This window comes from Calidris pugnax, unplaced genomic scaffold, assembly GCF_001431845.1.
Source record: "Calidris pugnax isolate Ruff unplaced genomic scaffold, ASM143184v1 scaffold28, whole genome shotgun sequence".
Lineage (NCBI taxonomy): Eukaryota > Metazoa > Chordata > Aves > Charadriiformes > Scolopacidae > Calidris > Calidris pugnax.
The window spans coordinates 14,315,984-14,330,158 of NW_015090842.1; the positions used below are offsets into that span (position 1 = coordinate 14,315,984).

Below are 14,175 nucleotides of genomic sequence, written 5' to 3' on the forward strand. Positions count from 1 at the left end.
TCTCTCCTGAGGAGGAAAGGAGAGGCTGTAGGGGAAGCTCAGAGGTGGTCTTCAACATCCCCAGAGAGTCCATGGACAACAGACCCACTGGGGTCTGCTCAAGAGGGGTGGATTATTTCTTTTTTAAAACTACTATAACTGTAAAGCAAAAGTAATGCTAATTTTGGGGTAATCTTGAGGGGCAAGAAACATTTTTCCAATCTCCCCACCACAAGACTTGATTAATAAATCCTCTGTCGCCGCTCCACACGCGCTCATTTTGTGTGGATGAGAGTCCTGCATATGGACAATCTGCTCTCTAGTGCCTGGGTATGTGCTGGGAGTGCCAAAGAGGTAACTTGCATAGGAGCACTCTGCTGCTCCCTGCCAGAACGGCTTGGCTGCCTGGGCTTCCCTGGCACTCCTTTCTCTGAGCTTTTCGGAAGGACAGCATGCAGTCCCCAAAGGGGAAACGTGCATCCTTCCTGTCACCTACTGGCTCTGTGGGAGATCCTGCCATCCAGAACACTGAATAAAGCCAAAGTGCTTTGTGGAAGGGAAGCAGTATGTTACTCTTAAATGAGAAATTGGAAATGGTCTACCCCAGTAATTTTTAAGAAATCTTATCTTTCTGATAGGTAGTTCATTTCAGCTGTCTGGACTTTTCAGGTGCAAATAGGGAAGCAGTCAATATGTAGGACACTGAGAAGGGAAGATGTGCATTTGATAGCATTGTATTTCTCTGGAGTATAGGTAATTTGGGGCTTTAATCTGTTGGATAGGTTGTTTAAGCTCTGGTAGTAGGTGAGAACAAGCTAAGCCTTTTTTGGATTCAAGACAGGAAATCAGCCAAGCTTATTGTGGTGGTGGGTGAAAATGATGTTAGGAAAGGTAAAACATTAATAGGGTTGCACATGTTCACCGTTTTAGAAGGCAGGTAGGAAAGTAATAGTTAAATTTGGGCTACTTTTGTCCCTCTTCCTTCTGGTTTTGTATGTATCTTTAGGAATACTGTCGGTAGCATACTTAACTTCTACAAAAATATTCCTAGCAAATTCTTAGAATATAATAAGTGGTCTTCAATAATTAAACTACACATTTATATAGCATTGGCTGTAGCTGAATGTCTACAAGGAGGGTTGCACATGTTCACCGTTTTAGAAGGCAGGTAGGAAAGTAATAGTTAAATTTGGGCTACTTTTGTCCCTCTTCCTTCTGGTTTTGTACGTATCTAGGAATACTGTCAGTAGCGTACTTCTAAGAAAATATTCCTAGCAAATTCTTAAAATATAATAAGTGATCTTCAATAATTAAACTACACATTTATGTAGCATTGGCTGTAGCTGAATGTCTACAAGGCATTGGAGATCCAGGTGGAGGTCTTGTTTGTGTGGACAGGTGCCGTAGAAAAAATGTGTATAGAAATATATTCTCTGAGATGATAGAAATTACAGTTGTTTTTGTTTGAATTGAAATTTGATAAATTCTGCTTGGCATTAGAGATCCAGATGGAGGTCTTGTTTGTGTGGACAGGTGCCGTAGAAAAAATGTGTATAGAAATATATTCTCTGAGATGATAGAAATTACAGTTGTTTTTGTTTGAATTGAAATTTGATAAATTCTGCTTTTGTATAACAAACGTTAAAAAAAAATCATATTACAGTATTTTTTTTTCAATAGTAGAATTATGAAGCTAATTCTGATCTTGATTTTGTTTTCACTCTTCTTTTTTTTTAGGTTCAATTTATGAGCCACTTAAAAGTATTAACCTTCCCAAACCAGAGGGGGGAAGTCTGTGGGATAAATTAGATCACTATTACAGAATTGGTAAGTTAATAATTGTTCCTACTATGAAAGATTTTCAGTGTAACTTACTAAAATATTGATAATTATGGTTATGACAGTGATTGGCTTTGTCTTAAAATTATATCTACAGTCTTTATAAGGATTTTTATTTTCTGAGAGGTAAGGAGTTCTATCATTACAATTTCTCGCAGAATTCCTGTGATAAATAACGCATGTATTTGGATATTTCATATGTTGCTTAAAAATCATGACCTGTAAAGAGTGTTCAAAATTATCCCCTGCATTTGTCAAATGGTAGAACAGATTCTAAGTTGCACCTGATGGCCATGGATGGGGAGGCATAAAAGTCATCTGCTGACAGTTTTTGATGCTTGAACTAACCCAGATATGAATTGGAATTGATATTTACATGTTAAACATCATTGCTACATTATTGTTACTTGACAGTAGTTTCCTAAATTTCTGCTGGGAGTTTGAAAGGTGCCAAAACTGGAGGGCTGAATTACATTTCTTGCTGAAAATTAAAATGTATATTGGAAATCCAGTCCAGCTGTAAAACTGAGTTTAGAATTACTTTGAATCAAGTGGAGGGGAAAAAAGCCTCGTGGGTTGACATAAAGACAGTTTAATAATCAGTCCAGCTGTAAGACTGAGTTTAGAATTACTTTGAATCGAGTGGAGGGGAAAGGGAAAAAAAAGCCTCATGGGTTGACATAAAGACAGTTTAATAAAACAAAAATGGAAAAGGAAAAAACAATAATAATAATAATAATAATGGTGAAAGAATATACAAGACACAAGTCACTCTTACTGGCCAGTGAATTGGTAGCCCAGCCTGACCTGGCAGAGATTGCAGATGCCAGTGAGAGCCCAGCCTGACCTGGCAGAGATTGCAGATTCCTTTCCCCTGGCCAATCCCCATTTATGTCCTGAACATGACATCTATGGTATGGAACGTTCCCTTGGGCATTCTGTTCTGTCTATGCTGCTTCTGAGATTCTAGGGAAGCTGAAAGAAGTCCTTGATTAATATAAACAACACTTAGCAACAACTAAAACAGTATCCATTATTAACATTCCTGTTGTACCAAATCTAAAACACAGTGATCACTAGGAAAAAAATAATTAACTCTTGTCTCAGCTGAAACCAGGAGGTGAGAAGTTAATTTTTGTTATTAATGGTGCCATAATGTATTTTTGTGCTGAAATGTTATCTGGTAGGAAACTTATTTCAAGCCCATTTTCCTGCTTTTCCTTCCATTATGAAATGCTTTTAAGCCAAAAACTTACACATTAAGGAAGCAGTGGGTTTTATTGATTGTTTTGGGTGTTGGGCGGGTTTGTGTTATAAGAAAGTTTTGCCTGTATTCTAAAATCAGGGTTTTTTTTAATGGCTGTGCAATTGACTGTTTAAAATTTAAGTTTCAGTCAGGCAAGGGTATAGAATAGTGGACAGTTTTTCCATCATTCTAAAAATGTGGGGAGAGATTCTCTTCATTCAAACCACTTCTCGAAATGCAGTCTGTGAGTTTTGCCTGGTCTATCCATAGATGTGTTGCTCTTTGTAGATGCATTGCTTTTATCTTTCTTATAGAGGAGATGACTGTTCAATTTACTTTTAATGCTTGACAGCAGTAGATCTGATGGTGCTTGCTATTTATCTGTCAGGCACTTATGTTGCGAGCGGTCTGCTGCCTCAGTAAAAATTTACTATTGAATTTATACTTCATTTTAGAATAATCTGTATTGACTTTTTCAGGTAATGTTTTATCAAAGTTCTTGTTATATGATATTAAGTCACTGAAGAATATAATGTAAAGAGTCATATTTAATTTAAAATACTTGATTTCTAATACAGAAGCAATAAAGAGGCTTTTTAAAAATTGATGTTTGATAACATTCTAGAAAAAAAACCTGCTTTCCTGTCTTATAATGGACAGGTTATTATTCAAAGGGTCATGTTCAAGGACATTAAGCCCAGTTTCAATCTTGTAGCACACTGGTTTTTATACAGTTTTAGAAAAACAATTCACAAAATGTGAAATATTACAGTACAAAAATAATGAAAGTAATATTTAGTATTTTTTCTGATTCAGTTTTGACAACTTGGAAATTCCTGTCTGGTTCATTTTTATTTCAAGGTACTGAGCTGGATAATTATAGCTGTCCTTTCTCTGTACGTACTTACTCCTTTTTAAAAAATATTGATACAATCATCTGGCCTAAGTTAGAAAAAAATAATTTTTATGAATGTAAAGTTCTGCAGAGTTTAACTATTTAAATTATTTGGGACAGCAGTTGACAGTATGCTCCCCCTTCTGTTTTTTCATTAAAAAAAGGGAAATTATTGGGTTGCATTGTAGAGATTCTATACGAAATGAGTTGTTCTAGAACAGAGCTATATAAATTGTTTTGAATACTGATTTTTTTATAAAATAATTTGACTGGAAAAAACAGTGTGACAATTTTTTTTCTTGTGTCCTTACCTTTCTTTCTATTCTGTTGTATGTTGTATAAGCTCCAACAGGTTCATCTCTTTATTTCTTCCTGAAAATCTGTGTAGGAACTGGAAGAAATATAAGTGTTATTAATACTATTTTTTCTTTTTCCCTTTTTCCAGTTAAGTCAACGGTGCTGCTTTATCAAAGCCCAACGACGGGTCTGTTTCCTACAAAGACGTACGGTGACAACCAAAAGGCAAAAGTACACGACAGTCTTTACTGTGCTGCATGTGCCTGGGCATTAGCCCTTGCTTACAGGTGAGTAACTTCTACACTCATGACCCTGCCCTGTTACATGCTTTCTGTTATGTAGTTCCCTGGGAATGTTTTAAAAGATGAAGCTTTGTCAAAAACAGTTTTGTAAACCCGTAGAGACGATACATGTTTCCAAATCTCGATAAAAATATTTATGTAGCTTCTAGGTTGAAAAATGTACCTAAACTTTTGGTTAGTAAACATGTTTTCATATAATTGAATTTGTATCAATATTCTGAAACAGAGGAATTAATGCATGCTATTAAAAATAAAGGTTATTGTGGCAAAGTGTACTCAAGGAAACCTGCTCATTTTACATGTGGTATGAGAGTTCAGAGCAGAAACAAGCTTGTTGCAGGTAGTAACGATCTGGGTACTTGCAGGGGATTGAATCCTTGGGTGCTGGGAAACGTTTATTTGAGAAATAATAGTGACTCTCACCCTTGCTGGGTACAACGGCTGGGCAGTCTTCGTTGTTAGCGCTTCTTATGTTCTTTGTCTTCTGCTTCCACTGTTGACTCATTAGAGAAGAGGGTTAGGAATTTGTGTGGTGTGGTATGACCTTAAAAACTATGGGAGAGTTACATACTATAATAATTTGTTCATAGTTTGCTCTCCTTTAGGTCAAGTGACTATGGAAATTGCTTTCTAAGATGTAATATTCCTTGTTTGCAACCTTGCTACCCTAGGAAAACAGACAGAGGTGATGATAACTCAAATGCAGTGCTTTTAAGAAAGAAGATGGTGTGTAGATAATGAATAATTTGCTCTTTTTAGTAATCGATTTCTTGTATTGAGATAGCGATCACATTCTTGGACAAAATTCTGGTATATCTTACAGAAGAAGGGCCAGAAATAATACAAGGAGCTGCTGTTGAAGTAAAGATGATCTTCTTAGCACATAAAAAGTTTTGAGTTTCTTTTTTGTCTCTATGTATGGCTTTAGATTGTATACTTCTGACACCAATTTGAAGAAATAGTTAATAAAATTGTCTTCTAGGAAATGTTGTTACAAAATGATGCTTTTTGAAAGCAAAGATGTACAGAGATCTGTGTTTACTTCTGGAGATGCCATGCCTGAAATCTAATGGGTTTCAAAATTAGCAAAAAATTATAAGGAAATTAACATTCAGAGCGTGTAATTATTACTTTCATTTCTTATTTTGAAGTCTTTGCTTCATTTTTTTAAATTCCTCTTTCTGCTGGTGAAATAAAAGCATTTGAAAAAAAAATAGAAAAAATTTAGAAGGAAAAATGAAAGGATGATTGTTTTGCATTTTCAGCAACTTGTAGAAGAGAGCGTGGCTTGATGTTGCCTGAGTTATTCAGTCTTTAATTACCAATATGTAGAATCATAGAAGATGTTATATTAAATTTGTTGCAGGTCTAAGGAAGGACAAAGTGGCAAGATAAATCATTTGGGTTATTTCCAGTTATGTTCAGAACAGGGCCCTGAATTTCATGGGCTGCGCAGCGGATTTTCTTTGATGGGCAGAGGTTAATGACTGAAATTAAGTGAATGGCTAAAATCTGAAATGAGCCAAGATACAAGACTCATGTGGAAGGCTGCCTTATCTACCACATGCAGATTACTGTGCTTGACTCATGCCAGTGCTGCTCTTCACTTTCATAAAAGCTAAATTTCTTGAGAGCACATTAAGAAAACACACTGCTGTTGTGAACAGAGAAAAGATGTTGTGACATGAAAACTTCAGGGCTTTTATATGTGTTTCTTATTGCTCTTTGGAGACTAAATCCTACTGCTTAAAAGATATCTGAACCTATTAATTTTGCACTATCTGGTTTTATTCCTTTTGGGGTTGCTCACCCCCCCCCCCCCCCCCCCCCCCCCCCCCCAATTATCTTCCTAGTGTAGAGAGGGAATTTCAGTCTGAGAGGGTTAATTTTTCTCTTTCTGAGACTTACAGACAGTGAATGGAGCTACAAGGTCTTTGGACAATTCTCTTTGGTCAAAATTCCTTGGATTTTACAGAATTATTCTTTGTAGTTACAGAATTGTTCTTCTCTAGTGAAAAGCTGCTACTGGGTGGCTGCAGGATGGGATACTCAGAGTTTTCTGTCCTGATTGTAACATGGTGTGCTGACCCATGCTTGATCTATTAAATGGACATTATACACCCAAATTTTAGGTACCTATTTTTGTAAACTGTGGTATATAAGTAATTCTAGTCAGACAGGGATATGTTTGACAGGTTGTTGTTCTATCCTTTGGCACGCTATTTTGATTCTTCCTCCCACTTATTTTGTCTGCATTTTTAGATTTTTGTTGCATTACACTATTTAATGTTTATCTTTGTTTATCTTCTTTTTCCTTAATTGGAAAGATTTCAACTTTGTAATTGAAAGCAAGAACAGTTCTTGTATCGAAGATTATCATTTAAATAGTGTGAGTTCTGAATGTGTATAACTTTTGAAGTTATCACTACCTTGTTAATTTTCAGTGTAACTAGCAGAACCTCAGCATAAACTCCTAACGTGTTAAGTATGGTGGAAAAGGATATGTTTTGTTTGTAGTATAGTTATTCTTTTACCTGTAATCAAATTAATAACAGCTATAAAGTGGACTGAGAAATAGCAGTGAGTGTGTTATGCTCTTTTGCATATTTTATCAGAGACATGTTGTAAGTTGCAACTGTGTAAGAAAACATTCTTTTCAACCCGAAATGCTCAATCAAACATTGGGAACTGGAAAAGACAGAACACATGAATGCAGTGATCAAGGTTGCTTACATAGAATGCATTTCTTATAGTTAAAGTGACTTGGGACTTGCAATTGTTTTTAATACCCATTTAGTAACATAGTAATTGTGAGTGTTGTTTGATTTCACAGTATGAAAATACTAAGGTATGTTAAAACACATTTCTGGGCCTTCAGAGCAGTGAACTTTCAGACTCTTGTATGTACAGCTGTTGTTTATCAACATCATCAGGAAGTGACTGCTCATGAATGGCAGATATTTTGTAGAGTTAAAGAGAAATTGTCTTTCTCTTTGTTTTGGATCTCTCAAGGAGCACAGAACAGTGGCTTGCAGTGTTATAATATCAACAAGGATTAGTATTTTTCTTCATAAATTTCGAGGTAGAAATGTTTGTGTAAGTTGCAACATAAACTGAAAACATTTTATTTTATTTTATTAAGGAAGGATGGGTAGGGCTACAAATATGCTGACATGAGTGTGGGCACCACTATACAACAACATGAGTTAAATATAACATTCCAAAGCACTAGTGTGTCATTTTTTTTTTCCTTTTTTCTCCCCTAATGCATTTCCAATTTGTTTTATGAGTTATCTCTCTTACCCAGGCGTATTGATGATGACAAGGGAAGAACTCATGAACTGGAGCATTCTGCTATAAAGTGTATGAGAGGGATTCTCTACTGCTACATGCGTCAGGCCGATAAGGTAAAACACTGTAGTGTGGACACAAGCACTAACTTAATTCTAAGGGATTAATTAAACCATGAAAACGAATTTCTAAATACAGATAAAATTCAAAAGGGAAATGCAGTATTACTGTGTGGCCGGCCAGCTAAGAACAGCTGCTTCATTATTGTCAGCATTGTTTTAGGGTACAGAAGACATGAGCATTTTGCAAAGTAAACAGCAGTATGTATTTGACACTTCTTTTGCAGTTATTTATCCTGTTTAAACATTAGACCATTAGTAATAGGGGTTTTCTTATGGCTTTTTAGTCTAAAATGGAAAGATGTAGGATTTCTTTTAGCAAAGGCTGGAGGGGTTTCTTTGCACTGTTAACTTGGTTACTACATTTGCAGTTGTTTTCCTTATTTAGGTGATCATTTCACTTTCCAGTATTCTTTAACCTGATGGTGTAAATTCAGAAGGGCACCAACCCAAAATGAATAAGGAAACAGAGTAATTTACTTATGTTATAATGTGGTTGATTTATTCAGCCTATAATCCTCTTGTGAGCATACCCTGAATATTACTGAATATTCAGGGCTTCTCCTTATCAAAAATGTGGTGGATTAATTTTGCATAATAGTTAGCAATAATTCTACAAATAGTTAAATATCTGTATTCCATGTGATTCTTTTAAGTTTCAGTGACTTTTAACTGTAGTATTGAAAATATTCATGCTACCACATAGCTTTCATCACTTCCAAGCATGCAAACTGAAATGTAAAGTCCGTAGGCAAGTGATAGCAGTAATAATAATATGCAAATCAGATGTATTGCCAGTTGTATTTATGCTGACATATTTTTTTTCTCAGTTTTCTTAGTCTGTTACTTTGTTGTCTCATATCTTTAAATAATCTTGACCTAAATTGATCTTGTTACATGCAGTGGTTTGTTTTGCGGATGCAGATACGAATAATGAGCATTAAATTAACACAGGTGTCATACTGCTGACATACTGGTTGTCATTTTTTGCCTTGATTACTATAAATGCTTCTCTTTTCCTGCAGTGTAGTAATGAGCAGTCTCCAGTACCTAACAGATGTAAGTCCAACTGGACTTTATTTTGAGAGACTCTGTATGTGCTGGCCTCATGTAGAGGGAAGATATTTTTTAATAATATGAATTATGTATGCCCAAGGCATGACTTGAATAGTGGGTGCTGCTTATGACAGAAATCACAGATGTTATCTTCTATTGCTAATGAACATTTGAGTTATGACCTAAAATGTACTCAGTATGTTCATGGACTAGATGTGATAACTCCACAAAACAGTATTCACTTTCTTGTTTCTGGGGCACATGCTATACGCTATGTATGAATTGTTGGTAGAGAAGAATATCCCCTAAAGATAAGATTGGTGTTGAAAATGTTGGGAAATGTGGACCAGGTTCTGGCAATGATGGTTAGAAAATTTGAGAACTGTTTGTTGGAGAGCATAGCATGCATTGAGGCATTATGGAGAAGGATCTTTTGTTACCTTCATTCGTTTCTCCATGAATTTGATTTCCTTTCTCTGCCCTATTGGCAGCTCTCTGACAGTCCAGAGTGTTTTCTCAAATGGTTTTATAAGGTTGCAGACATCGTATTTCACAATTAAAAAGGAATGAAAACTACTGTAAAACCTCCGTACTTCTTATTTCACTCCTTTGTTGTTAATCTCTTGTATTAGTAATTCATCTTATTGCGTTCCATTTCCATAGTAATAGATTCTGTATCATAGAGGCTCGTTCTGAGGTTCAATGATAGTGTCCATGAATAAAAAGTCATTTTAATCTGGGGTACTGTTCTTCCTATGTATGATCTTTATGTTTTCTTTTTAAGCTATCAGCTTTGACTTCGAGTATCTGTAAACATTTCACTGTACATCTGAATGTCACAAACTGTGCTCACCATATACTCTGTTACACTAGAACGTCTTAGCTCTTGTAGCTTTTCACTTGTTACATGATCTACATGTGGCAATTTCTGAACAATTTGGTAGATCTGTAACCCAAAAGGCTTAAAAAATATTATTAATAACAGAAACAATGTCTTTTGTTTTAAAATATTTGTCACATTGCCAAATGGTACAACAATAATTATCAAGTTTTATGGATCTTGACTCATAAAAATTATTAAAACTATTGTTTCCAACATAAGTTTGAGCTCTTGCACTCCAGTAAGAGCTTAAAACTGATAAGGTTGAGGGAGAGAGAGGGTGCTTAACAGTCAAGTGAGGAATTGGTGCATGGGGTAGGCAAGCAAAGGGTCTGGGGTGCTGTGAATAGATGTGAACATGGCATTAACTGAAATGGAATTGTCCCAAGTGTACGTGGGGAAATAAGGAGGTACCTATGGGACAACATTATGGAAAAGAAAGCTCTCATACCCTTTCTGGGAAATCAGCATGCTCGGGTGCCTCAGCCACGCTTGTGCACTAATGCATGCGGCATGGGGAGCAAAAAGGAGACGTTGGAAGTACATGTGCAGCTCCAGGGCTATGATCTCCTGGGATCACAGAGACCTAGTAGGATAGCTCAAGTGGCTGGAACACTGTGATGGGTGGATACAGGCCCTTTGGGACAGACCAGGAAGGTGAGGAGGGAAGTTGCCCTATAAGGGAGAGAGTAGCTGAAATTCACGGTACTGCTGTGCTAGGGAAAGGTGGTGAGCCAGCTGAGAGCGAGTGGGTCAGGATTCTATAGGTACATTTCACATCTGTGAATTAAGGTAGGTGTGATGTGCTTTGATGTGCTTTCTGCTAAGATTTCAGCTCCAGTAAAACAAAGGGATGTTTCTGCAGAAGACAAAAGTAACTAGGCATCTGTAGCTATCCATTAGACAATTTTTTCCTAACAGACCCAAAGAGATTACATAGCTGGGTTGAATATTTGTATTCTTTAAGTATGTGTATACTTTAAGTACGTGTGAAACAGTTGCTGATAAGTTTCAGGAACTGTCGATTATAAGTTTTACATGGTGGTCGTATCAAGACATTTTGAAATACCCGAGTTATATAATGAATTTGTGGTTGCCAAACATACTGAAGTTACTCGCTTTGATTTTATGTTTTGCCTTTAATTCACCTTTAGGTTCAGCAATTTAAGCAAGACCCCAAGCCATCTGGATGTCTTCATTCTGTTTTCAGTGCACACACTGGAGATGAGGTCTTCTCCCATCAGGAATATGGTCACCTTCAGGTAAAATATGTGTGTGCGTGTAAATGAAAGTTTGGATGATTTTAAATAAGATTATTGTTGTCTCCATTCTTTCACAAGGCAGCTGTCTCAGTTTGTTTGGACTGATGTTAGATGTGTTGTCCTTGATAAAATTGAGATTCCTTCTGCATCTGTTGATGAAAAAGACAGACTGTTTTGAAATACAACCCAGTGGTATGTCTTGGTCAGAAGGTACTGAAATAACTGTGGGATTTGTGGAGGTAGATGATTGTTTGTTTATGAAGTTGCTTCTTTCTGAGACCAACAGATGGCTGTCAATAAATAATCCTGGCAAAAAAAAGAAAAAAAAATGTAGTAGTCAGTAAAGTGAAAGATTTATTGTAATTTTACATTGAATATTGGATCTTTTGTTAACGTTCCCACCTTAATTTTCCATTTTCTGAGCAATTTTCATTCATAGTAAAGATTTAATGTACCCTGTCAACAGCTTTGTCTATTTACAAATTGTTCACTATTTTATGTAGCAGCTCCTAGTCAGATTCATTGCATAATTGATTGTTTTATTGTCTTTTCTTTTCCAAAGGGTTGATTTACCTTTTTTCTTTTCCCCTTCTCTTTACCTTAAGACCCTTTTTTGCTTTCATAGCCTTGTTCTTTTGTGTTCCACACCTCTACGTACTCTTTTTAGTTCAAAAATTGCTAGTGAAATTATTCAGAAGTTACAATAGGTTGATAGTTATTTAATTTCATGGTGACAACGTCACTGAGAGAGTGTGTATGGTAAACTTGTTGGATTCAGGAAATGTATGTTCTGAGAAAAATGAGGTGTGGAGTTACCTTAAGTTAGCATTTTGGACTCCGATGTGAAACTTCCTGAAAATGCACATCTTTTATCTGCAGGAGGAGACGACAATTTTGGGGCCTGGGGAGCATTGTATGATAGTTCAAAGTCTCTGGTTTTTGTGGCGACTCAACCCTTCCCATAAACATCCGACATCAGCAAATCTCAAAAAAAAAAATAGAGGGTTTTCATGTCTGTGGAGACAAAAGAGAGTAACTGAGGTGGTTCGGTTGGGAGGAATGGAACATATGACACAGCTGGCCTGCTGTTATTGGTGTAGCTAGTGCTTTTCAGATTGTATCAAGAAACTGTTAAGAGGCAGTGGTCTTTAAATCTTGTAGAATTTTAAAAATTTTGACCTTATTCTTAATCTGCTATGTTTCAGGTAAGTTTTAAGTGCTAGATGGATTCTCTAAATTTCACGTAGTGAGATTGTGGTTTTAGTGCTCATTGAAAGTTATTGTGATAAACTTGGTTTCTCTATTGAAGTTGTACAAATTCTCAATTATAATAGAATTCTGTCTAACATAAGCATTTTTCTTTGATTCATTAATAAATTGAGATTATGATGCTCATCTGTACAGCTGCTGAAGGTAATTACTGTTAATAATAAATGCTATGTACAGCTACAGAGTAAAACAGTTTTTCCTAAATATAATCATATCTGGATGTTGTAATTATACTTCTGTCAGTCAATAATGCTAAAATTCCAGTTAGGGACAGAGGGATTTGTTTTTCAAATGTGCTACTTGCCTTCATGGTGCTTTCCTTGCTACTAAATTGTCGTATATGTAAACATGAAACAACTTGTGACTAAAATGATTGTATATGGGTCAAAGCAGTGTGCCTAAGCAAAAATATTTAAATATCATAGTTTCAAATAAGTTTAAAAAATGATACTGCAGCAGAAATTGTAGAGGTCAATAGAGGCCAATGCTTGTTTGTGACATTTCTTCCTATTGATTGTTTCCACATCATTGCATCTAGGATATTGCTAGATTAGGATAATATTTTTGAAGACCCGAAACTGTGTTATAGTGGGACCATCTTTGTTAGTAATATCACATTTAGCTTGTTTGTTTATGTGACTCCAATAAACATAAAATTAATTCTAGTTTCCTTTCTGTCTTCAGATAAATGCGGTGTCGTTATTTCTCCTCTATTTGGTTGAGATGATCTCTTCGGGGCTGCAGATTATCTACAACACAGATGAGGTACAAATCAATTTCCAATGTTAAAACACATGCTTTATTAAGTTGGCTTTGGTTTTTTTTCCTTGGTTTTATTTTTTATTTAATTACCAACTGTAAAATAGTTCTTCTGGAATTGCACTGCAGATAGTCTCCACTTGTACTGGAAGTCAGAGAAGATAAATGGTAATGAAATAAATTAATAGGCAATGTTAGATATGCAAAGAGTGAATATAACATGACATTGAAAACTTTTCTAGTTCCCTGCTGATACAGAAAGTTACAAAGTCAAGAATGAAAAGGTCTGTTACAATGGTTAATTTCTAGTTACATTATTCTCACTTTTCACCTTATTTCAAACTGTCTGTCAGTGCATTCTGTCCAGTGGAATTTCAGTGTAATACATAGCAGGGTTAATTTTGTGGAAAGCTGAAGGACTTTGTTCAAATACATATGAATCTGTGGGTGTTAAGAGATTTTGCTGTATCTTTACTCAAAAATAAAACAATTTTATATCATGGTAAGAGATGTTTGTAGGATTGTCAACTGTTCAGTAAATAAGATAATAATAGCCACCACGGCATTTACTCGAGGATAAGTCACGTCAGGACAACCTGCTGTCCTGCTCTAAAATGAGGTTATGTTTTGAGACAGGGATGGAAAGCACAGATTTATTTTTTTTTACCAGTTTTCTTAATCTGGATTTGTTTAAATTTATTTGAGTCTGTTTAATAGTTGTTGCTGCATTGCCTTAAAAAGTTTAAATGCCCTTATAGTACTGCCATTTTAAAAAAGGGAGATTTTTCCAGTAATAGTATATTTGCATTAAATTTCTAAAATGTACTTCTTCGTTAACGTTCTTTCTTTAGATAAGGAGAAAACTAAGTGATGCAACTCTTTTCTCACTTAGATCATACATTTCTATGATTTTGTCTGAATTGCCTTTATGTCTCTGAGGAGGCAAATTGTATGGCTTGAGCAGGAGCAGGGAGGGGAAGA

General features: G+C 35.7%; 1 protein-coding gene across 6 annotated transcripts in view; it reads left to right on the top strand.

Moving 5' to 3' along the window:
* Window positions 1-14,175, top strand: part of PHKB (phosphorylase kinase, beta) — a 79,267-nt gene that overhangs the window by 7,323 nt on the left and 57,769 nt on the right. For all 6 annotated transcript variants that reach the window (XM_014942367.1, XM_014942365.1, XM_014942368.1 and 3 more), the window contains 5 exons: window positions 1,717-1,806; window positions 4,405-4,543; window positions 7,866-7,965; window positions 11,059-11,166; window positions 13,120-13,200. In XM_014942367.1, the coding sequence (XP_014797853.1) occupies window positions 1,717-1,806; window positions 4,405-4,543; window positions 7,866-7,965; window positions 11,059-11,166; window positions 13,120-13,200 (518 nt within the window). The remainder of the gene's footprint in view (window positions 1-1,716; window positions 1,807-4,404; window positions 4,544-7,865; window positions 7,966-11,058; window positions 11,167-13,119; window positions 13,201-14,175) is intronic.